The sequence below is a fragment of the Desmodus rotundus genome, chromosome 3 (genome assembly GCF_022682495.2).
Source record: "Desmodus rotundus isolate HL8 chromosome 3, HLdesRot8A.1, whole genome shotgun sequence".
NCBI lineage: Eukaryota > Metazoa > Chordata > Mammalia > Chiroptera > Phyllostomidae > Desmodus > Desmodus rotundus.
The window spans coordinates 36841871-36865691 of NC_071389.1; the positions used below are offsets into that span (position 1 = coordinate 36841871).

The following is a 23821-nucleotide window of genomic DNA, read 5'->3' on the forward strand; positions in this document are numbered from 1 at the left end:
GCCACCTGCCTTCCTGGAAGGTAGGACAGGCACTTGCTTTCTTTCGTGTTATTGTGGCTCAAACTCCCCAGAGAAGAGGCAGCTAAGGCAGCCCCTCCTCCAGTCTCAGGTGAGGATACTAAGGGACCACCTGGGGCTGCCCATCAGCATTGGCTACAGCCCACATCCTGCCCCTGTCCTGGTGCCGTCCCTAGCCTTCTAGCCTGCCACCTCTCCCAGGGCCCCTCTTGGGAACTCTGTCACAGGGTCAAACTGAAGTTCTCCTTTTGTGTCCTCATTTGGAGAGCTTCTCTGAGGAGGTCTGGTCTGAGGGTGGGATGGGGGAGAGTCAGAATCGGGAGGTAGATGTGCTCACCTCTTGGATTGTGCTCAAGGGTTCCTGGTCCCCTTCATGGATAGCATAATGACGGAAGAGCGTCTGAATGAAGTTAAAGCCGGTAAGTTGTGCCCTGCGTTGGTGAGATTTCAGGGGCCAGTGAGAGAATGGGTAGTCTCCCTGTGGGTCACAGAAAAGGAAAGGGATAGGTCCCAAGGCAAGGGTCCTCAGCTCAATTAAGCTGTGTTAGTCTTTATGCAGGCAAGTACATGTTAGGTACCATGGGGTCACCAAGACAGAGGGGACATAGCCCCATCCTAGGGGACCTTATAGTCTAAGAAACCAGGCTCAGAAAAAAAACCAGACCCAAAGCCATTTAGTTCAGGGCAAGTAGTTCAGATTCTTAACTGGGGAAGATTAATTTTGTAACTGGGAAAGCTGACAGGAAAGCTGACGGTAGGCTGGGACAGTCCAAGAAGACTTCCTGGAGGAGGCAGATTTAGCTTCAGCCTTTGAAGTGTAAACCATCTGAAGAGCTGGGAGGAAGGTAAGATGAGGAGAGGCTGAGCAGAGGGTGCCTAAGCTATGTCATGGAAGTGAGAAGGAAGGATGAGGTGTGAGACCCATGTGGGGACCTGGGCTTCACAAGTGGCCTCTTCCCTTCTCACTACTCAGCTCTGGAAAACTTGAGATACGACCCGGAAGCATCAGTGTGCATCTGTGCGGCCCAGGCCCAGGACAACATACTGGCTAGCTGCTGGCGGAACTCATGGCCACTGCCACATGGGGACTTGTGGGTATGTGACCCGGCCACCACACATCGCTGGAGCCCTAGCTGTGAGAACCTGCCCACTTCCCACCGGCGTCACTCCTGGATCAGGCAGGCACTGGACTCCTGGACAAAGTCCTTGAAGCAGTGATGTTCCTGAGCCCTCCTCGGGACACCATGGACCCAGCCATGCTCGTTATAAATGCCACGTGGCTTACCTCTCGCCGCTGAGTGTTTCCTTGTGGGAGGGGCCCCGGGGTCCGGAGCAGCCATTGCTCTGTGCGACAAGCCTCTGAGAAGAGCACAGCCTTCATCGCTGACTCAGGCAACGTCCACAGACTCACACAGGCTGCCTGTCCACATTTTGTAGGTGGGGAAGCTGAGGCTCAGAGAGGTGAAGTGGCTTGTTCAAGGCCACACAGTAAGTTCGTTGGACGTTTCAGTTCCCCCTCCCCAATAGGGAGAGCATAAGAACAAAAGGAGAAGATGATTTGGGTGGTTTTTGAGGGAGGAAAAGAAGAGGTGCCTCCCACCCCATGACATCATGCATATCCCAGAACCCGAATCTCTGAGTCCCAGTCTCAGATCTTTGCACGGAGACTGGTCGCCATTCATTTGGGCAACATTTATTGAACAGCTAACCTGGGCCAGGTCTGTCCTGGGTGCTGGAGATACAGACATGAATGAGAACCAACCCCAGGCTCTGGGCAGTTTATGGTCTCATGCAGTGGTTCCCCACAAGGGGGTGATTTTTGATCCCTAGGGAATATTTGGCAATGTCTGGAGATATTTTTGGCTGTTATAACTTGTGGAAGGAGATGTTATTGGCACCCATGGGTAGAGGCCAGTGATATTGCCAAACATCCTACAATACATAGGAAAGCACCTCCCACCCAGGGAAGAATCATTCACCCCAAATTGTCACAAGTGCCGGGGTTGGGCAACTCTGGTCTAATGGAAGTATAAGAGACATAAACACACCAACAGCCCGGCAGGTCAGTACTGTGATGGAGGGAAGCATGGAGCTGTGAGGTATATAGACTAGCTTGGGGCTGGGGTGTTGGCAAAGGCTTCCCAGAGACAAGGCTCCCCCCAAGGGGGTTTGGAAAGATGAACACAGGGTGGGCGTGTATGGAGAACAGGGCACATGGGGCCTAAGCCCAAGCACAGAAATGTAAGTGCAACGAAGCCCAGTGGGAGGGAAGCGGAGGGCGAGGGTTGGTCACTGTGGCCTTGGAGGCTGTGTTGAGGGAGACGTCATCCAGAGAGCAGTGGGAAGGCATGGTGGGAAGGGCGAGGCAAGCAGGGGAGAAACATGGGCAGATTTCTGCTTTAGAAAGATTCCCGCTCATGGGGATACAGGGATTCCCAGGCACTGCTGGTGGGAGGGTGGGTGAGTGCGGCTGTCTGTCAGCCGTATTAAGTTTATGTACACCCATGACCCCGGAATTCCACTCGTGGACACACTTCTCAGGGAAATCCTCCCATTGGTCCATAGAGAGGGATGTACGAGGAAGTCTGTCACGGTGCTATTTGTGGTGCCTGGGAGAGTAGGACCTGGGTGTCCATCCTTGGGGAGTGAATGGGCACCATGGAAGCAGTTAGAGGCAGTGGGGGCACATGTAACACCATGGATGGAACCTAAAACCTAGTGCTGATTGAAAAAAGCATATTAAAAATGTATGGCCCTGGCCAGGTGACTCAGTTAGTCTCAGCATTGTCCCATACACCAAAAAGGTTGCAGGTTTGATTTCAGGTCAGGGCACCTATGTGGGTTGTGACAAACCCCAGTCAGGGTGTGTATGGTAGGCAACTGATTGATGTTTCTCTCTCTCTCCCTCTCTCTCTAAAATCAACGAACATATCCTCCTGTGAGGGTAAAAATATAATAAAATGTATGTACTAAAAGTTGCATTTTGCAAGAACATGTACAAGCTGAAAATACCCATTAAAACACAGGTTGATGAGGGGCTGAGGAGAGTTCTGGGGCATAAAGGAATAATGAAAAAAAGGAGCGGTAGAAAGCTCACTCTACGTGGAACGAAAGGGCGGGCAGCAGGTGGGGGCAGTTGTGCAGACAAGAGCACAGGCAGGGAGACCTGGCTGGAGGCTTCAGAGAAGAAGGGCGGGGGTGCTGGGCTGCAGGGAGGGATGATGAGAGTGAGATTAACGAATGAGGATTTTCACAACCTGGTGGTTGATGAAAGGGAGGAGGAGCAAGGGGCGCAGGATGGTGCCCAGGTTTCTGGGTGGACGACTGGGTCAGTGGTGTCCCCTCACTGAGTGATTCCTCCAACCAGGAGCAGGTTTGGGGAGGGATGAGTTCAGGCTGGACGTGATGAGCTTGAGGGGCTTGTGCTTCACGCTAGTGGAGACATCCACCAGATGGCTGGCTGCGCAAGGGCAGAGCTCAGCACAGGGATCTGAGATGGAAACAGATTGGAGACTCATCTGTGTACAATAGTGAGGTGAGATTCTCCAGGAGAGTCCGTGGAGTGGGAAGAGACACAAGTATGAGGAGCACCTACATTTAAGCTCCTGCTGGGGATAAGGAACCCAAGAAGTTGACCACACAGTCATCATGCAATAAATGGCAGGCCAAGGCCATCAGGGTCCTGGGCTGAAGAGAGAGTAGCAAATGGGGATGGTCCTTTTGCCTAACCTTTTCTGTTGCCAAGAATGATTGCAAGCATTACCTCCTTTGAGTCTCATGCTAGGCTTACAGACTTATGGGGAAGGTAGGCCAGCTTTATTGTCTACATTTGACATACAAGGACAGGACTCAGACAGTGGGCCTTGTCCAAGGTCACACAACAAAATCAGTAAAAGTGTGAGTCCCAAAGGTCTCCCATCCATGCATCAGCCCTTTCCACCCAGAGACACTGCTGCTTCCATTGGCAAGAACCTAGGTCTAGGGGTGGCCTTGACAAATGACAGCTGCCATAATCTGGATCTGGGTGGCCTCAAAGCTCAACAGAGGCTAATAGGCTCAGTTACTAGTCAAGGCCCCCAAGTGGTCTTGAGTTGGAAGGGTCAAAGAGCACCAGGCAAGTCACTTTCCTTCTCTGATCCTCCCTTATCATCACCTGTAAAATGGGTTCTTCACACGGTTTTATAGGAATCAAATTTAAAAGTGGAAGCAAAAGGAAAAAGTGGCTCTGTACGCAAGAAGGGAGAAGATAACGAAGAGGAGAATAAGAATGGGAACTGTAGTTAGGGAGCAGCGTGGAGGAGGAAGTGTAGAAAAGGTTTGGGTGTGGAGGAGAGGGACCAGGTGTTCTGCTGTGTGGGGGTGAGTTACAAGGGAAAGGCACAGTCCTAGCCCTGGAAAGCTCACGGCTCTCCATGTGTCATCCTTAGCCCTGCTGCCTCATTCATCTTCATACCAAACAATGACGAAGCCTGGCAGCTCCACTATTGGGCTTCAGATTTCTTCTCTCCCCTGGTGTCTCACCAAGTCTTCCTGCCAATCTCTTAACCCAGCCTCCCTCCATCAATCTTTCACCTGGCAACCCAGGCCTTCCTGAGGCAAATTCGCCTGTAGGTCTTTTCCGTGGCTCACTATCCTCTGCAGGATGAAGGCCAACGTGTGATCGGGCCCTCTGGCCCTTGCCCACCTTGCTGGCCTTACTCTTGCAGTACCCAGCATACTGGCTGTAACACACCTCCATGCCTCTCTGCATATGGGCTCCCACTGCCTGTCGGGCCCAACTGTTCCTCCAGTCTCCATCCATCTGCAGAGCCCTTCCTCATCTGTGTCACCTCCTCTGCGAAATCTCCCTGAATCCTTCTGTTACTAGAAAGGAGGCCTGACCGTGGGTGGGTCTGCCTCGGGCTGGCTGGCAGTGTTGTGGGTTCTTGACTTGTGCCGAAAATATTTCACAACGTGAGTCCAGGTGACTGTGAGAGTATGTTTATTAAAGCTGGGGACAGTGAAACAAGGAGGGCTTAGGAAAGAAGAAGCAATAGGAGAGAGCCTAGGTGGGGCTGCTTTGTTCTCTAGAAATGTTGTAGGAAAGAAATGAGCACAAGTGAAGCTGCTGTCAGCTCACTGGGAAGTCAGAGAAAAGGGGGCCTTGGAAACAGGGTCAGGGGGTTAGCCCAGGACAAGCTGCCGCTGCCCATTGCTCCCCTGGTTGCAAGTCTCAAGGGGACCCTTGGAGTTCAGGAGATGCATGCCTTTGGAGAAAGAAGAGGGGGAAGGGGAAGGTGCGGGTGTGCTCCCTGGAGGGATAATGAATGCTGGGTCCTCTGTTTCCAGGGTTTTTAAAGGCTCAGAGTTTAAGGGAGGTCTTAGGGGAGACCTTGATAGAATGTTCATCAGCTTTTCCAGGTGCATCCTTTCAGGGTTGTGGTCTCCACTGATTAGTCAGCACCAGGGCAGGGGTGTCATTAGTCACAGCAGCTGGACCTGGCATTGCCCACCTGGTTTTGCGGCTTTTTTGGGCCTGGAGCTGAGATACAACTGAAGCCTAGATGTTATCTCTAGGGAGGTGACCGTCTGTATCTTGCTCTGAATTGCTTGGCCAGTTTGTTCAGCTATGTGTTTCCCCTTTCTACTTGAGAAGGAATTTCCCTAGCTTCTTACTATTCTGCCTCAACTCAGGGAACATTCCTCTGTGTAGACCTGTGAGCAGCCCCGATACCCCCTGGTCTGTGCCTGGCTGCCTTTCCTTCTAGACCAGACTGTGGGCTCCCTGAGGCTGTAGCACCCAATGCAGGCCTGGCAGTCATTTGCCGCCTAATCCAGTGTCTGCTGAAAGGCTCACCTGGCCTGGAGGCCTTATTCCATCTCAGCTGTGTGGGCAAAGGGTGTGGTTAATCTCAGAAATAGACTTCTCTGATTATATCACTTCTTTCCCCCAAACTCTCCAGAAGGTCCCATTGCTCTGAGGAAAATCCCAGTCCTCAGAATCAGACCCATTATCCCTCCCACCTCAATTTCTTCTTCCTCATTCTGCTCCAGCACCCCATCCCCCAAGCTCCCCTCGCTGGGGCTCCGGCTCCACCAGGAATCCTCTCCCCTACTCTTCCCCCCAACATACACACCCTGGCCACTCCAGGCTTTCTTTGCTGGAATGCCTGTCCACCGATTTAAGTTTACTCCCGTAGCTCTTGCTACCACCTGACAAACTCGCACATCTTCTTTGTTTATTGTCTGCCTCCTCACTACCTTACGAACTCCTAAAGGGCTGGGATTTTATCTGCTTTGCCCATCACTGCACAACAGGCCTGGAACCCAAGGAGGAGCTTAGGTAATTCGTGTTCGCTGGCTGACCAGACGAGCGAATGAAATGAGAGTGGGGCGTGGGGGCGGGGGGGAAAGCTGGATTTATCCACCACTTTAAAAACATGGTGGGGGCGGGGCTGAGACCGAGGGGAGGGCGGGACTGGGCTGGGCGGGACAGGTGCTCGTCGGGGTGGGCCGGTTGGAGCGGGGTCGGCCCCGCCCCAGTATCGCGGAACGTCGGACGAGCGAGCCCACGCCGACGCCGCGCGGAGGATTTAGGGAAGGGCGCCGGCGCCACCGGAAGCTTACGCACAGTTCACGGCGCCGGGAGCGCGGGCTTTGGCGAGAAGGTTTAGGAGCCGCCATGGAACTACCCGAGCTGGAGCGCTTGTGTGACCTGTCTCTGGGCTCGTTCGTGGAAAATTTCCAGGGCCCATGTTACAGTGGCCGCTTCCACGAGGACCAGTGGGAAGAGGTAGGCGCTGGGGGCGGGGGGGGGGGGCTCCTCAGGTATATGGGGGCGTCTTGCGTATTTCGGCGGCTCCCTCATCCCCCGGATCCCTGACTCCGCTATCAGACACGTGGTTTCCACTCGAATGTTAACCGGCCAGGAGGGATTTAGGGTCTTCTTAATCTGTCCGTACATTTAGGGGTACAGGTTTGGGAGTCAGACACGTGACTCCACCACTCACTGGCTCAGATACAGGGTCGGTTGCTTAACTTCCCCAAACCGTCTCTTGGATCTGTAAAGTTGCCCTAACTATAGTGCGAATCTCATAGGGTTGTGGCGAAGACGAAGGAACATTTAGCTCTCAGCGAATAATGATGACTACTTTCGTAAGAATGTCGTAACTGAAAGAATCTTTAGAGATCGTTATTTCTACGTTCTCATTTTATAGGTGGGAAACTGAGGCCTGGATAGGGAGTGATATAGCCAATCATGATTTTTTGCAAATGATAAAAAATTTTGATGTAGAGACTTGGATCTACTCAGTGGCAAATCCCATTTGTATAGTTAATTCTTGTCTTAACAATCTCTAGGAATTTGAAAAGATCCCTCTATTTATGACGAAAGCACCATCAGAAATTGACCCCTTGAAGAATCCTGACTTGGCTTGCCTCCAGTCAATTATTTTTGATGACGAGCGCTCTCCAGAAGGTATCTTCCATGACTCTAACGTTTCTTCTGTCTCTCCGTTGAATTGAGGTGAAGAGTGAGTCGCTGTGGCCCTGGCTGTGTGGCTGGGTTGGAGCGGTGTCCCATAAACGGAGGGTCTCTGGTTCCATTCCCAGCCAGGGCACATGCCTAGGTTGTGGGGTCGGCCCAATTCGGGCCTGCGTGAGAGGCAGCGGATGGATGTTTCTCTCACCAGTGTCTGTCTCCCCCACTTCCCCTCTCTACATAATCAGTAAGCATGTCCTGGGGTGAGGATTTAAAAAAAAAAAAAAAAAAGTGAGTCGCCGTTCTGATTTATAACAAGTGGTAGTTAGCCTGAGATAACCTGTCACTGTTTATTCCACATCCAGTGTTTCAGATGCCCACTAAATGCTAGGCATTAGGGGTACAGGGATGAAGAAGGCTGCCTTCAAACGTCATGTTCCAGGGGGTAACCACACTGTCCTAAGACTCAGGACAAACCTGTGCGATAGGCAGGTGCCAACATGTAGCTGTACGCTGGGTGCTGCTGGAACACAGGCAGAATTTGAACGGAATCTTAACAATTTTATAGGCTCTTACTAGGGTGAGGATGGACTTTCTGTTCCAGGGAATAAAATAACAAGCAAAAGCAGACGTATAATTCTGCCCTGCCCCCATTTCTTCAGTAAAAAAAAAAAAAAAAGTTCTTTAAAAGCTAGGGTAAGTATGCTTTTTTTCCTGCATGCTTCCTTCTTTGTAAGCACTTAATAATCTACCTTGTAAGGTACTTGGAATTGATGGTAGCACTAAGTACACATGACTTTGTTTCTCCCTTTTAATACCGAGGTTTATTGTGCTTTTTGGGTTTTGTTTCCCTATTGGTTTCTTTTTGGTTTATTATGTTTCATTATTGCATGATTTAGAATATTTTTAATGAGCCTATTAAAAATTAGCAAATAACAGGAAAAAAAGAAAAAATAGGAAATACTGATTATTTCTTCTTTTCTTTTCAGAACAAGCCAGGATGTATAAAAATGAGGGCAATGATTACTTCAAAGAAAAAGACTATAAAAAGGCTGTGACTTCGTACACTGAAGGCTTAAAGAGGAAGTGCGCAGACCCTAATCTGAATGCTGTTCTTCATACCAACCGGGCAGCAGCACAGTACTATCTGGGTAATTTATTCCATTATTGAATGTTTTCTAAAGAGCTAACTTAGAATAAAGCCATTTTGATGGCCAGTGGAGAGTTTGAGAATGTCAGGAAGAAGAGCTGCTTATCCCAGATACCTAGGTTTATTTACTCTAATTGAGCTCTGATCTTCCAGGTAGACTTGGTGAAAAGGGAAACTAGATAGATTGCATAATTTTTGCTCTCTGAACCAAATGAGTGACGTCAAATACCTTAATATACGAGTTGGTATGATCTGGGATTCTTTTTTTAGCCCCAGTGCTTCTATTTTCTGAAAAAAAGTCCCGTTCTTCCCTTCCCCCCTCCCCAGCCTTCTCAAGGATGCCATTGTAGAAGGATTAAGGTAATAGAGAACTTCGTGTGAGAGAAACTATATTATCTAAGGGAGGATTTCTCAGAGTATTCTGTGGAACTCTTGAAATAAGAGATATTCTTTGGACAAGTAAGTTTGGAAAGTGCTGCTTCGTGAGGGATTTGCAGTGCACACTGATATGTTAAGGACTCAGATAACCTACAGCAAAGAACCTTACACTGATTCTTGAGTTTTGTAAACCATCTCTTCAGGTGACAATCAGCACGCAGCATCTGTCATGCTCCGGTGGGTAACCAGGTTGTCCTCAAGAATTAGGACAAACCTGTGTGTACTGGGTGCTGCTGGAACACTGAAGGCAGAAGTTTGAACTGAATCTGCAGATGTGACTTTGGGAAACATTATTTACTGGTGACTAGTCTTGGTCATTTTAAACCCATGTTTCTTATCACAGAGTTTAGAGAGGACCTGGGAAGGACCCTAGGCATTCTGAGGGGCTGGGAGAGAATAAGCCTTGCAGTCCAGCTGGGATGAGTCTGTGGGCACTCATCACCATTTGAGAAGAGTTTCTTCTCAACCATCATCTGCTCCACCCATTTTCTGTTTAGGTGATGCATTATAAAATTCTAAAAAATAAGAGTGGTATAGCACTTCAGGGCTTCTTTGGGCTGCCAGTGCCTTCATTTTGCATAGGCCCGGAGAGAGGGACCCTTTGGTTAAAGCCTGGACCTGGAACTAGAAACCCAGTCTTCTCATTTCTGGAGGAATACATTTGCTTCATTCAGGGGACAGTATTCTGTGCCAGGTACTGGCATCACAGAGATGCGTAAGACCTAACTTTTACTGTGTGCTAGGCACTGCACTGTGAACAAGAGCTACATAGTTCCTTTCCTTGGGGAACTTAGGGATGCCATTTGTAGGGCTAATAAGAATAAGCACCTTGCAAGAAAAAGACGTGTGTTTGCAGGACACCAGAGGAGCAGATGCATAATAGTGAGAGCCATTCCTTAATTTATGTCACTGGTAGGGCTTACAAAGCACTTTTACATTTCTTATCCCTCTTGACCTCATAGCAGCTATGTAAGGTAGGATAAATTCTTAGAAGAGTATTGTTGGATCACAATGTACTAATCTGCTTTCTAATTTACCATTGGAGTGCCCTTTTCCCATGTCTGGATATTGTATGTCTTTACCAATTTCATGTTAATTTTAATTCCTCTAATCATTCATGATGTTGAGCATCTTTCCATGAGCCTATTAGCTAGCCATCTATAGTTCTGTAGATTGGTTGCCTAATGTTATAAATATTTCTAAGGCTTTAAAAAAAAATACCTATTTATTTTTAGAGGGAAGGGAGGGAGAAAGAGGGGGGAGAGAAACATTAATGTGTGGTTGCCTCTTGTGCATGTGCCCCTAGCTGGGGACCTGGCCTGCAACACAGGAATGTGCCCTGGCTGGGAATCGACACAGGGACACTTTGGTTCTCCAGCTGGCACTCAGTCCACTGAGCCATACCAGCCAGGGCATATTTCTAAGGCTTTTGATGAGCACAGTTGTATGTGTTTTTCTAAAAACAGTTTTTCTGATTTATATTTATCCAAGATTATACAAGAGTGTTTTTGTCTCTATGCACAAAATTTTGAAATATTCTGATCTTAAAACTTGTTCCTTGTTTTACTAAATGGTGTCTCATTAGGCAATATTCGTTCGGCTCTCAATGATGTGATGGCTGCCAGAAAGCGAAAACCCTGCCACCTCAAAGCAATAGTAAGAGGTAAGTCTTGTAGAACTGCAGAGTTGTAAGGAAGGAAAAGTTAGCGTGCACTGTACCAAAAGTTGAGACATTGTAAGCTTTTTTTTTTAATTAAAAAAAAAATTTTAAATTTATTTTTAGAGAGCGAGGGAGGGAGAAACATCAGCGTGTGTTTTCCTTTCATACACCCCCTACTGGGGATCTGGCCTGCAACCCAGGCATGTGCCCTGACTGGGAATTGAACCAGCGACCCTTTGGTTCATAGGCCGAGCCGCACCAGCCAGGGCAGACATTGTAAGCTTTGATATTAAGAAGCCAAGGGACTGATGAAGGCACTTTATTTTTGCAACCTTAATGTTAAGTTTTCCTGCTCTTTATCAGTAACAACATGCCATTTTTAAAAGCATTCCCCAGAGAATAAAATAGCCCTTTGTGTTTTAAGAATTTGTAGAGAAACAGAAATTTTTCATTTCAAATTAGTAAAGAATAAAATTAATTAAAATAAAGCAGTTCCAAAGCCACATTCTAATTTTTTTCCCAATTTTTGATTGAGCCCTGGCCAGTGTGGCAGTTGGTCGGAGTGTCATTCTGTAAACAGGAAGGTCACAGGTTCTGTTCCCAGTCAGGGCATGTACAAGAGGCAACTGATTGCTGTTTCTCTCTCACATCAGTGTTTCTTTCCCTCTCTCCCTCCCTTCCCCTCTCTCTCTGAAATCAATGAGCATGTCCTTGGATGAGGATTAAAAATTTTTTTTTGTTGATTGAGAGGTGAGCTCTTCAAATGCCATGTTAATGTAAATTAAAAGGAAAGTTATGCGACCTGTGCTGATACCTGTGATGCTGAGATGTCCCCAGGTTATTTTTTCTCTTGTAGTCTGACCTTTCTGTGTAATAATAGTGCTCTTATTTTATACTTCACTTTGAGAAGTTTAAAGGTGCACTGCAAACTTTAATTTATTCCTTAAATGTTAATTTTTCCTGTATCCCCATGGTGCAACTTAAAAGTGCTTTATCCAAGTTCATCTGAAGAAGATATTTATGGTTGGGGTCGTAAGTAGATCCATGTTCCTCATAGGGAAAGAAGGTACTGAACAAAGATTGGCAAGTAAATTGAGTGTGGTCCTGTGGAATTGGCCTCAGGCTGGAAGTCTCTAATCCTCAATTGAATTGTCAGTTTGACCTTACTACAGGACCTTGGAAAGACACCTATTTTGCGTATCAGTTTGTTCACCTTTGAAAGATGAGGTTGGATTCTGTTGATACTTAAGCACTTAGAGTTCTCATATTTTGAGATTTTGTGGAAAGCCCAAAGAGGCTAACTGGAGAACTTTGAGCGTGATTAAGGAAGAGGCAGCTTAAACTGGTAGCCATCAAGAACAATTTTAGGAGAGACCTAATGTCTTTGGTCTTGCCACTGCTTGATTAATGGCTGAAGTGAATTCTGCTTTCAGGCTCCACTTAGAAAAATCACATGAGATGGGCTTCATTCTTCTCATAAGATCCTGAAGCTCAGAGATGATCAGTCCTTTGTCTAATGCCTAGTTGGTAAATGACAGAGCCACATTTCCAGCCCAGATCCGTCTGATTCCAAGGCCTGTGCTTTTTGCCACTAAGCTGTAGCCTCCCCTACTTTGAGGGTCCTTAAGACTAGGGAGGCTCACAGGAGTTTTGAGCTGAGGGCACTAGGGAGCTTAATGATCTAAGATACAAAAAACAGTCTTCCTTGTCTTGGGAATGCAGTACAAGGGGCTTTATCTGTTTAACCTACAGGGTGCTGGCTGGTAGTTAGTGGAGATGGGGGTTCCTCCTTAAGGGGGCTCTTCCCACGCATGTTTCCATTGATCTAAAGGGTTCTGGGTTCTGCAGGTGCCTTATGCCATCTGGAACTGAAAAACTATGCTGAGGCTGTGAACTGGTGCGATGACGGGCTGCAGATAGATGCCAAAGAGAAGACGCTTTTGGAAGTGAGGGCTAAAGCAGACAAACTAAAGGTTGGTGGCAAAATCAGCAGCCATGTGGCATTTAATTAGCATTAATGCATTAATTAGCATTCTTCAGCGTTGTATCTTTTGGTCATTGTAAACTTTTTCTTCTTTAAAAATAAAATCCAAGTGCCAACAATTCTAACCAAGATGTCTGAGCCCCCGGAGAGCTGCCCAGGCAGGCCATCATCAGTCATGATGTCCAGGCCAACAGACCCTCGTCAGGCAGGTCCCCTGAAAGATCCAGCACACGGAGCCACCAGCTTCAGGCATTTAGGGAAATCTGTCCAGGTATCAGCTGACCACTGAGCTAACTGATTGGAGACTTTAGTGGTCACTTACAGAATTAGTCCAGAAAAGTCACTAAATAACAGCAGCAACAACAAACACTGATTGGGGGGTGGGGATGGGGTAGAAGGGACAGAGAATTTGATTTCCAGAGTTGCCACATTATATTTAAAATAATCCAGTTTTCAGCAAAAAACTACAAGACATGCAAAGAAAGAAGAAAGAATAACCATACACAGAAAAAAAAATTTCAATAGAAATTGTCCCTAAGGAAGCCTGGACATGGGACTTTATAAGTCAAAGACTTTAAACCAGCTCTTTTAAGTATGTTCTAAGAATGAAAAGAAACAATGTCTGAAGAACTAAAAAGAATATGATAATGTCTCACCACAGAGACTATCAATAAAGAAAAACAATAAAAAAGAACTAACTAAAAATACTATAGTTGAAAAGTACAATAATTGAAATGACAAATTCACTAAGGGTCTCAACAGCAGAACTTGAGATTACCCAGTTTGAGGCACAGAAAGAAAAAAATAAAGGTGAAGAGAGACCAAGACTCCAGTGGGATGCCCCAAGGAATATCATCATCGGCATGATTCATTCCATGTAAATGAATTTGGCCACTGGCATCCCTTGACACAGGAGCCTGGATTGGGTAGAGACAAGGGAGTAATTTAGGAACAGGCCGGGGTAACAAGAGGAAGCAAATTCCCTAGAGCTGATGGATCTGAATTTCACTTTCAGCGAACTGAAGAGAGGGATATGAGGAAAGCAAAGCTGAAAGAAAAGAAGGAGCAGAACACGAATGAAGCTTTACTCCAGGCCATCAAGGTGAGTTCTCAACCCTAGGCTCTTACAGTCTTGTTAAATCCACTCATCCTGAGGCCTTCTGGGAACCTGTCTTGGAATGCTTTGCCTGAATGAATTTGTTCATTTTCTCTCTGTGATGAAGGGGCTCTGGCGTCAGACTCCCTGAGTTCAGTCCCCTCTCCCAGTTGTGTACACGTGTTGGTCTCAGGTAGCCTATACTGAATAGTTGCTATGGATTAAGCATCATTTAATCTTCACGGTAGCATCCTGAGGTAGGTTTTCTTGCCCCTGTTGCTAGATGAGGATGGAGTCTCATGGAGGTAAAGAAATCTCACACAGCTCCTGGTGGCCAGAGTCAGGTCCTTGCTCTAAATGAATGTTTCTGATCCAAACCCTGCTTTTCCCTGGTGATCCAGTCACTTGGTGAGCCTTGGCTTACTTGGTCTTGGTCTTCACCAGGGAGATAATACCTGCTGTGAGAGAGTGGGGTAGGCTCTTGGTTTCATTCTTGGGCAAGTTAAATTATGCACCCATTTAAGTGACTTGTTCACTTGGAGAACGTCACACCGCTAGGAAGCACTCTACTTGTCCCTCCCCACAATAAGCATATTGTTAACACATACAGGTTAAACAAAATGGAATACTCCTGATTCTCCATCATTCACAATCAGGGATTTGGTCATTTTCTAAAATGTAGAATGTTGGGATGCCCAGGCATTTGAACACGGACCTTATTTTGGTTCTCTCCTTTAGTCTGACTGCATCTCAGAAACCAGTGTTCAAAAGACAGTGTGTACGCACAGCCATGTGTACTATTACCGGTGGTTTAAAGCAGAGGTCAGCAAACTGCAGCCCTGCCTGTGTTACGTGTTACCTATGGCTGTTTTCAACACTGCAATGCCAGAGTTCAGTAGTTAACTTCAGCATAGACCATTCGACCCACAAAGCCTAAAATATTTTTATCTGACCCAAGGAGAAGTTTGCCAACCCCTGTTAGGAGATGCCATCAAAGGCAATTTTGATTGCATGTAATTTTCTTATTTGTAGCCTTTGGAATCTCCATTCACAAACATAAGAGGTAGCTCTACTGTTCAGACTTTAGATTTATCCTTATTTCCATGAGACAGTCAAGATTAAGTCAGCGTGCATTATGTTAGTATTCTATGTCCTAGCTAAACTGAAGCATTGCCATTTTTGTACACGTCACACTCTTGGTCTTTTCTGTTCTTTGTACATGCTGTTCCTTGGAGTGGAATGCCCTTCCATCCTCCCCCACTCCTATGCCTCCACCTTGCAAAGTCTTTGTTTAAGGCCTAGCATTCCCCAGTCACCTCCAGCCCTCAGGTTGGACTAATTATTCGTGGTCTGCAGTCCCACAGCTTTACTTCTTACTGGATATTGTATTCATACCCGGAGGTCTCTCCCCACCAGACCATGAGCAAGGTCTTGAGGGCGAGAACCATGTCTAGCTCGCCTCTATTGTGGTGGATGTCTGGGGAGTTGAGTAAACACGTGATGCCTGCTCATCCCTCAGGGATGATGAAGATGAATCGGGGAGCTTGCAATGTTGTGGTTTCCTGGTCAAGTGAAATGGGTTTGCATCCTTCCACACAATAAGGTTTCTGGGTGTTTTTGTCTTTACTCAGGCTAGGAAAGTCAATCTAGTCCCTGAAGCTGCCGGTGAGGAGGACGATTCCTCCTCAGCAGGTCCATGTAAACTCCTGGACATGCTCAACATTAAGAACCCCTACGGAGCCAGGCCGAGTGTGGATGACCAGGGCAGACTGAGCTGGCCTGTGCTCTTCCTGTACCCAGAGTATGCCCAGTCGGACTTCATCTCTGCTTTTCACGAGGACTCCAGGTACTTCCTTGCCCCAGAACCTCTGTCTCCCTGGCACGCTCTTTTCCTGCTGTCTGCAGGAGGGACAGGTGGGTTTTGGTTCAAGAGGGAAGAGAAGAGTATGAGGGTTTCAGTCTGATTTGCATAATCTCTATCCTGTCGCTGATTTCTCTCTTGGCTACCTAGCTCTGCAGTGACACAGTCCCACCATTGTATGACAGGGCTAATACAGAGTTTGTGTGTATCTAGTGAGATAGGACATTGTTGTAGGTAGTACAGGCGTAGTAATTTAAATGTATATTTATTAGAAAAAAATAAAACTCGCAGTTTTAACATGTGATTTCCTACAGTTAATGCTTACAATGTGGCTAAATGCGAGGAATGTCGTTGAGCTTGAGTCAGGCCTAAATTTAAAGAAAATTACTATGTCATAATAGGACAAGTGGTACACATTTTGGGCACTGTTGTGAAAATGACTTACATTGTGTTTCATGTTTTATACATTCTTGATATCTGTGTGATTTGGTCTCTGGCGAAAGTAGGTCATGAGTTACTGATACCAAGAAAGTACATATGTTACATCCTTAGGTTTATTGATCATCTGTTGGAGATGTTTGATGAACTGCCTCCTTGGGACTTAGAGCACAAATACCACGCTGGTAATTTAGAGGTAAGAGAAGTTGTATTTTGTTCCTGCATGGGATTTTTTGAGGGTGTGAGGGTTTCATTGTTTTTTTTAAAAAAAAATTGTGGTAAATTTTTTTTGTAATTTGTGATACATAAAATGGTAAATTTTATGTTCTGTATATTTACCATAAAAATAGCATTTTAGCTCTTTTTAATTATAGTTATGTAATTGTTACTAACTATAGTTCAGTAACATTCAGTACATTCGCATTATTTGCAACCGTCACCACCATCCCTCTCCATTTTCATCACCCCAAACCGAAACTGTCCCCACTAAATAACAACCCCCTATTTTCCCCACCCACAGCCCCTCAAAACCACTGTTTTACTTTCTGGCTCTATTAACTTGACTGCTTTAGGTACCTCTTACAAGTGGAATCACAGTATTTGTCCTTCTGCCTGGCTTGGGTCACTCAGCATAATGTCCTCCAGGTTCATCCGTGTTGGAGCAGGAGTCAGAATGTCCTTTCTGAGGCGGAATAATATTCCGTTGTTGGGATTAACAAAATAATTACAAACTATAGTACAAAGAATTTGTCTTCTCACCATTTCAGAATAAGATACCAACTGATGCCCCACTACTCCTGAATGCTTGTTTCTGTTTCCCACGCACAAGGGCATTTTCCTTCATCATCCCAGGCAGCCATCAAAATTAGGAAATTACCTTTGATGTACTAGGACAGTGATTTTCAACTGGTGTGCCACAAGAATTTTTAAAACATACAGTCTCTGGCTGTTTAGTCAGGGGCACTGACCTCTTTTCTCTCAGACTGTCAAAGAAAAAAATGACAACAGCCAACAACAATAGCCATCCAGTGTGAATGAATCAAAATTATACCTATTTCTTTGTCGGATCAGATGTGTGTGTGATTTCAGTAGTGAGTTTATGTTGTGCCATGAGATTAAAAGGCCGAAGGTCACCGCGCTGGTACCATGTCACCCTTCGACTCCGTCCAGTGTTTACAGACTGACCCAGTGGTGTTCTGTGCCGCAGACGGACCCTGCGGAGTCCCACGCTGTGTCTGTACTCAGTGGGCTCCCCTTCAGTCTCCTTCAGGCTGTTGCGGAGGTCCTCAGCTTTCCTCGATTTTCTTGGTCTTATGCTTTCGAAGGTTACGGGTCAGGTGTTCTGTGCAGAGTCCATCAGTGTGGGTTGTCTGTTTCTCCTGAGCAGATGCGCATCTGACTGGGAAATCACACAGGCGACACTGCGTCTTGTTGCACCCTGTCAGCCGCTCCTGGTTTCGGTCTGTCCCGTCACTGCATTTGCTTTGATCCCCTGGTCACAGTCTTCTGATATAAAGGGAATCTTTCTCCCGTTGTAACTAGTAGTTTATAGGGAGGCACTGCGAAATGGTGTACGTATCCTGTTGTTTGTCAGACCTTCAACATAGTAATTTTTGTATCAGTGGGTTTATGGTTTCCTGTTTTATTCATTGAGTTATAATCTATTATTATTGTGATTAGGTTATGCTCATATTATCTCAGATTTGGCCAGTGGGAATCCCTTCAAATTTGTTTCTGTGTCCTTTTGACTTGTTTCCGTTTTTTAAGCATTTCCTTGCTGTCTGGCATGAGGTGTTCTAGGCTCAAATTGTGCTTTTCTTGTCCCACTTCTGGAATCAACCACTTTTTCCCAAGGAACCCTGGTGGTTTTAGTGGAAAAGTGTATTTGGAAGCCAGGATCTGTTACATGGGGGTGCGCGTGTGTAAGTGTGTGTGAGAGGGGGGGAGAGAGAATGTGGGGTCTCACAGGGATCTCCAGTTCTCATGCGACAGCACAGGATCTCTTCTTCCTTTCCGTGTTTGTCATAGTGGCTTCTGTTACTCTTCGTGTGTGTGCTCGTTTGATCAGTCCCCTCCTGTCATCACCACGGTCCCCTGTCCTGTGTGGAATCTTCCTCACCCTACCTGCACTTCGGACTCCCACGGCAGGCTGCTGCCCCAGTGTAGGTGGCTGCCTCACCCTGCACGAATGTCCCCCTTAGCCTGCTGGGGTTCTCACTCATCATGGCAGCCCTCTGCCTGCCATTAGCGGTTGCCTTTCTCACCCTGGTTGGGCCCTGACACCTCATACAGGCTGTCCCCATGCATGGGCACCCTCCTTACCCAACGTGGGCCCATTCTTGACAGCCATCCTACAAGGACACCCTTCTCAGCCTTAGGCTGGCCAGCCCTCAGCAAGGATCCCCTCCTCGACTGGCTAGGCTCTGTGGACGCCCCTTGTGCTCGGCAGCTGTCCTGTGCAGATAGTGGGCTCTGACACCTGTACAGGGCTGTTCCCTGTGTGGACACCCTTTTACCCCTGCTCTGTGCCATCCTGGCTTTCTCCCTGCACATCTAACGGCTCTAGGACTGAATTATTAGGGAAGGGAAGGCTCATAGTCCTGGGTTTCAGTCTTGGCTCCTCCGTTTACTGGCTGGGTTTTACTGGTAAGTTATTTCCCCTCTCTGAGCCTTGGTTCTATCTTTGGAAAATGAGGCCTATAATACCTTTACACTTTTTAAAAAATATTTTTAAAAGATTATTTATTTTAGAGAGAGGGGAAGGTGGGAAGAAAGAGAGGAAGAGAAACATCATTGTGAGAAACACCCATCCATCGGTTGCCTCTCATACATACTCCAACCAGGGACTGAACCCGCAACCCAGGTACATGCCCTGACTGGGAATTGAACCAGAGACCTTTTGCTTTGCAGGATGATGCCCAACCAACTAAGCCACAGTGATCAGGGCTGATAATACCTTTATTAGTACCCTTGGGGAGGACTGAGTGCTTTATATTCCACAGCTCTGTACAGGAGGCATTCAGCTAATAATAGTCACCATCTCTGTACCTTTTCCCTGGATTTGGCCTCAACATGCCTGGTGCTGCTGCAGCCCTTTCTTTGTATCTGACTGCTGCTCCTCTGTTAACCTTGCAGGTCTACTTTGAGGATGAGGAGAGGGAAGAGCTGTACCAGGTGCCTCCCAAGAGCACCCTGCGGCAGGTGCTACAGCACCACCGGTGAGTCACTTCATGGGGCTAACAGAACAGGGAAGATGCTCCCCTACTGTGCCAGGGGTACAGCCAGGTTCTCATTCCACTGCCAGTGTCTCATACTTCCTGCCTTCTGCCCTGGACACAAACTGAGGTGGCAGCCATGGAGACTGGCCCAGCCGTTTGTCAAACAGGTGGCAGTGTGACGACTGAGCCCATTGCACTGCGGCCACAGCACCCGCAGACTGGGAGAAGTGAATGGGACTGGTCTGAGGACTGGTCTAGGTACTGCCTGGCTTTTGTACCTAGAAGCTGGGATGGCTCTTCTGCTCCCAGTTGTGCCTTGTCCCCTGATACTTTATACGGAAAGAGCACCGGCTCTTGAAGTCCTGGCTGTGTGACTCTGAGCACACACTGCCTCTGCCGGGCCATTCGCTCATCTCCAGAACGGGAGTAACGGCTGCAGCCTGTGCACTTCCCAGGGGTTTGGGGTTTGAGAGCGGAGGGAGGGAGGAGGAGGCGGAGTGCTGCTGTGAATGGTCGGGTCAGGGGCGGTCATGCAGCACAGCCAGTTGGATTTGGCAGTTGTCACTTTCTGTTGCCTGGAGTGTTTCTGGACTATAAAGGAATGCTCTCAGTGGATGTGGAAGTTGAGTCTTGGATTAGTTTTCCCTGATCATTGAGCAAAGCAAATGCTCTTGCATTTAGGCTCAGAGAGCCCCGTGTGTTAGGGGAATGACGATGGCCGGGGTGGTGGGGAATGAGGCTGGAGGGCTAGGTGAAGGCCACGTGTGAAGGCCTCGAATGTTCTACCGGAGGAACATGGCCTTTATTCTGACGGTGGTGTATGGGGCCACAGAGGCTGTTGGTTTAGGTAAAACTTACACAGCAGTGAGCAGATTTGAAGTGTGCTGGCTGATGGTGGCGCCTGAGGTGGGCTGGATTGGAGAGAGGTTTGGGGGGCAGACTGGGCAGGAATTGGTGATGTGGTGACTGACAGAGTAGGGGTGCCCCGCTGGTCTTCAAGCTTCTGTTTTGGGTTGGCAGGCAGGCAGGTAAAGATTGCTTTAAATATGATCAATTACTTTTCTTGGAAGTGTTTTTTTTCTGGCTCCAAATCTCCTTTCCATTTTATTGACACACTTTTAGCTGTTCATTTTCTCAGTTCTTAGCAAGTTACCTAGATTCTTCAAAGGCCTGAGGTCCACTCTCCCCATCTCCAAAAAAAGAGGGTGGGGGTTGAAATCTAATCAGAAAGTGGACTGATTTGTGGAGAAGAACCAATTTCATGATTCTCAAAAAATATAAATGCTGATGGAAGTGATTGCTTTTTAAATGACTTGTATAAGCAAGAGGCTGCCCAGGACAGGCTTCCAGCAACTTCAGACCCTGAATTGGGTGGAGCCAAGTACAGGCTTCTCTGTCCAAATCCAAGCCCCATTGGGTAATTCTAACACCCTTCCACCTGGGCCAAGGCCTTGCCCGTTTCTCTAACCTGCCCCACTCCGTTTGCTTCATGTCCAACAACAGCAAACCTTCTGGTAGCCTGCACAGCTTGGCCTTATTCCACCAGGCCCCATCGTGACCCACTTTCCGCACTCAGTCAAGTTCAGCCATGACATCTTCCAGGAAGCCTTTCCTGATTCCCCTTCACATAGAGGGAATCACACCCCTTGGCCTAAGGCTGTACCTCACAAATGCTTCTACACTTGTGCCTTGCTGTGGTGAATTGATTATTTATCTCCCTCTCTCCAGGACTTGAGAGCCGAGACAATAGTTTTTGTTTTTCAAACTTTTCAGCACCGTGCAGGCTTACCCTGGGTATTCACTATTGAATGAATGAGTGAAAGCCTGTTCTAACAGTCTCATGTCATGTTTAGCCACAGGCACTCAGTGCTACAGGGCTGGCCCAAAGATTCTGAGGGGAGCAAGGCCATGCTAATTTGCCAGATTTCTAAGCAGCCCTATGAGTATGCTAAACTTGCATTTTAGTGTTGACTTAGTCCAAAGCTTCACCTTGGATGTCGTTGGGAAGGCCCATGGATGATTAAGATTGCAGTTCAATTAACCCCTTTCTTTTGTTTTGTTGATTCCAGGTGCTTTGTAAAAGACCTGACACCAACATTTTTGGTCTGTGTGGAATCCTCTCTTTTCTCTCGAAATTATCTCCGGGGGAGAAACATGCAGTAGGTAGAGTGACGGAGCCAGGCGCGGAGCCATTCCCCCTGATCCTCCTCCCTGATCCTCCTCCCTGATCCTCTTCTTCCTGGAGTATAGCCTACCTGAATCAGTGGGACATGCTCCTAGAATCCAGCACCTTTTTTTCTATCATCCGGGGACAGTCCTTCCTCACATCTCAGGCAGGGAGGAGCTGCTGACTTTCCTGAACTGCAGCTTCTCTGGTCAAAGTGCTGAGCCTCAACTGGTCCTCACTCTCCTCTGTTGACACAAAACTCTGTGCCTGTGCCTCGGTCATGGCATCCTTGGACTCACCGTGAGCTGCGGTAACCAGCCTCTATCTCTGAAGGGACCATCTGTCATTTACCACAGAACTCACTGACCTGACTCAGGATCCAGTGACCTAAGTTCACGTTCTGAACCTTTAGAGAAGCTACCCCTCAAACTGCACGTACACACAAACCACACATGTAATTTTAAGGCATTAAAGCTGAGACTCTGGCCTCTGGTTATTTCCTGAGCATGGAGGGTTGCTCTGTGGAGATAACTGTAGATGCCTTCGGGAGAGATGGGGCAGGAACGCCGGGTCCTGTTTCTGTATCTATACGCACCTACAGTCTGGGACCCTCCAGAACCCCTGAAAGCTTTGCCCGTTTTCCCGATCTTTGCAATGTGGAGGGCAGTGACGCACTTGGACAATGGACTGCATTCTCCCCCGGTTTTCACATTTTAGGGTTTGTGCCTTTTACACTGGAAAATCTTTTTGCATGTTGAATCATTGTCATAGTTTGTGCCTAGAGGGTTTTATATGCCCTTACCTGTGGCCATGTTACTTCCTGCGGGTCCACCCTGTCCCCTGGGGAGGAGTGCACTCGCCTGAAGAGCCATGATGTGGAATGTTCATGGAGGCAGCCGCCCTTCAGCCACTGATTGTAACTTGAGTGAGAAATAAATGTTTGTTGTTGTAATAGCACTGAGACTTGGGGGTTGTTTGTTACTACAGCAAAGCTAACTAATACATCATTAAACCGAAACCAGCTGCTGTCCTTGAGATGACTAAAGTGGGGTTTTGTGCTGTGTGCTTCCTTGTCTTTGAAGGGCAACTTGCTGTGGAATACTTACAAAGAACCATGCAGCTTCTGGCCAGGAAGCTGGAGTTCAGCCTCCATCCTAAGCCTGGCTAAAGCCATACTGAGGCCGTTCTCCCTCACTTCCCAGCTGGAGACTACTGCTTGGTTCTCTTTGTGGGAACCCAGCACTCGGTGGAAGGGGCCTGCCATTCGGTTAGCAAACCCTAGCAGGCATTGCAGGCCTCGCTGTAGCAGCTGCCCCACCCACCTCACTGTCCTGTGGCACAGCGGGTTCCTGTGTGCCTCCCCACTCCTCTGTGAAACAGACTGATTACCCTTCCCCCTCCCAGGAGCACTGTGAGGCTGTTGATATGACAGATGAGGGCAGGTCATACATTCAAAAACATGCACCTGACAAGGGTCGTTACGTGACCTTCATCCCCATCACCTACCCCTTTCATAAGGCTCCTGGCAGGCCGGGTCAGTGACTCCTGCTCTCCTTCCTGTTAGTCCCTGCCCGTCTCCAGGGAGGGATGGGGGCAGACATGGAGAAGAGAGACTTAGAATGGCAAGGTGCTAGACCAGAAGTAGGAGCCTAGTGACTGCTGACTTGCTGTGCCTGTGAGGGACTGCACTAGGAGCCTGCTTCATCTGTAAAATGTTTCCCTGCATGCTCCTCACAGGTGTGTCTGTGGCACTTCTGTGCAGGCCCCACATGCAAAGTGCGTAGTCAAGCGCCTGGCACGTAATTACTCAGTAACTAGCTCCTAACTCAAGCAACACCCAGGTGTGCATCTGTGCAGACTGGTGACACTAAGCCAGTGGTTCTCGGCCAGGGTCGTTGCACTGAAGGGACCTTTGCCAGTGTCTAGAGACATTTTTGATTATCACAACTTGGGATGGTACTGGCATCTGGTGAATGGAAGTCAGGGATGCTGCTAAACATTCCATAGTGCACAGGACAGCACCCCGCCCCCCACCCAGTCCGGCCCAGATTGTCAATATGAGTTTGAGAGATGCTGCACTACACCTTACAGAAGGCCAGCTGTCAGTGGACAGGGGCCAGATAGGGATTTGTCTGAGTGCCCAGGCCGGGCCATGGGAACTCAGTGAGAGTGAGTGTGCTGATGGATAAATGGATCAATGAAAAAAATACAGCAAGTCCTGTTTTGAGGTCCCACGTGTGCATTCACTAGCATCAGTGGCATTTCCAAGCTCAAGCCCGGTGTGGCATCTTAGACCTCCAGGAATGCTCTTGCCTGCCCCGCCCATGGGCTC

At 47.7% G+C, this 23821-nt stretch overlaps 2 protein-coding genes across 2 annotated transcripts in view; both read left to right on the top strand.

Annotated features, from left to right (window-relative positions):
* MROH7 (maestro heat like repeat family member 7) overlaps positions 1 to 1297 on the top strand; it is a 40834-nt gene extending 39537 nt beyond the window's left edge. Inside the window, exons 22-23 of the mRNA XM_024571197.3 lie at positions 375 to 437; positions 992 to 1297. Of these exons, the coding sequence (XP_024426965.2) occupies positions 375 to 437; positions 992 to 1236 (308 nt within the window). The 3' untranslated portion in view covers positions 1237 to 1297. The remainder of the gene's footprint in view (positions 1 to 374; positions 438 to 991) is intronic.
* A 5272-nt stretch (positions 1298 to 6569) lies between these two features.
* On the top strand, positions 6570 to 22446 carry TTC4 (tetratricopeptide repeat domain 4). Its single transcript, XM_053920411.1, has 10 exons — positions 6570 to 6790; positions 7357 to 7474; positions 8467 to 8628; positions 10651 to 10728; positions 12574 to 12698; positions 13725 to 13811; positions 15437 to 15651; positions 16219 to 16300; positions 19240 to 19322; positions 21392 to 22446. The coding sequence occupies exons 1-10, from the start codon at positions 6680 to 6682 to the stop codon at positions 21483 to 21485; spliced, it is 1155 nt and encodes a 384-aa protein (XP_053776386.1). The 5' UTR covers positions 6570 to 6679; the 3' UTR covers positions 21486 to 22446.
* Positions 22447 to 23821: the final 1375 nt, after the last annotated feature.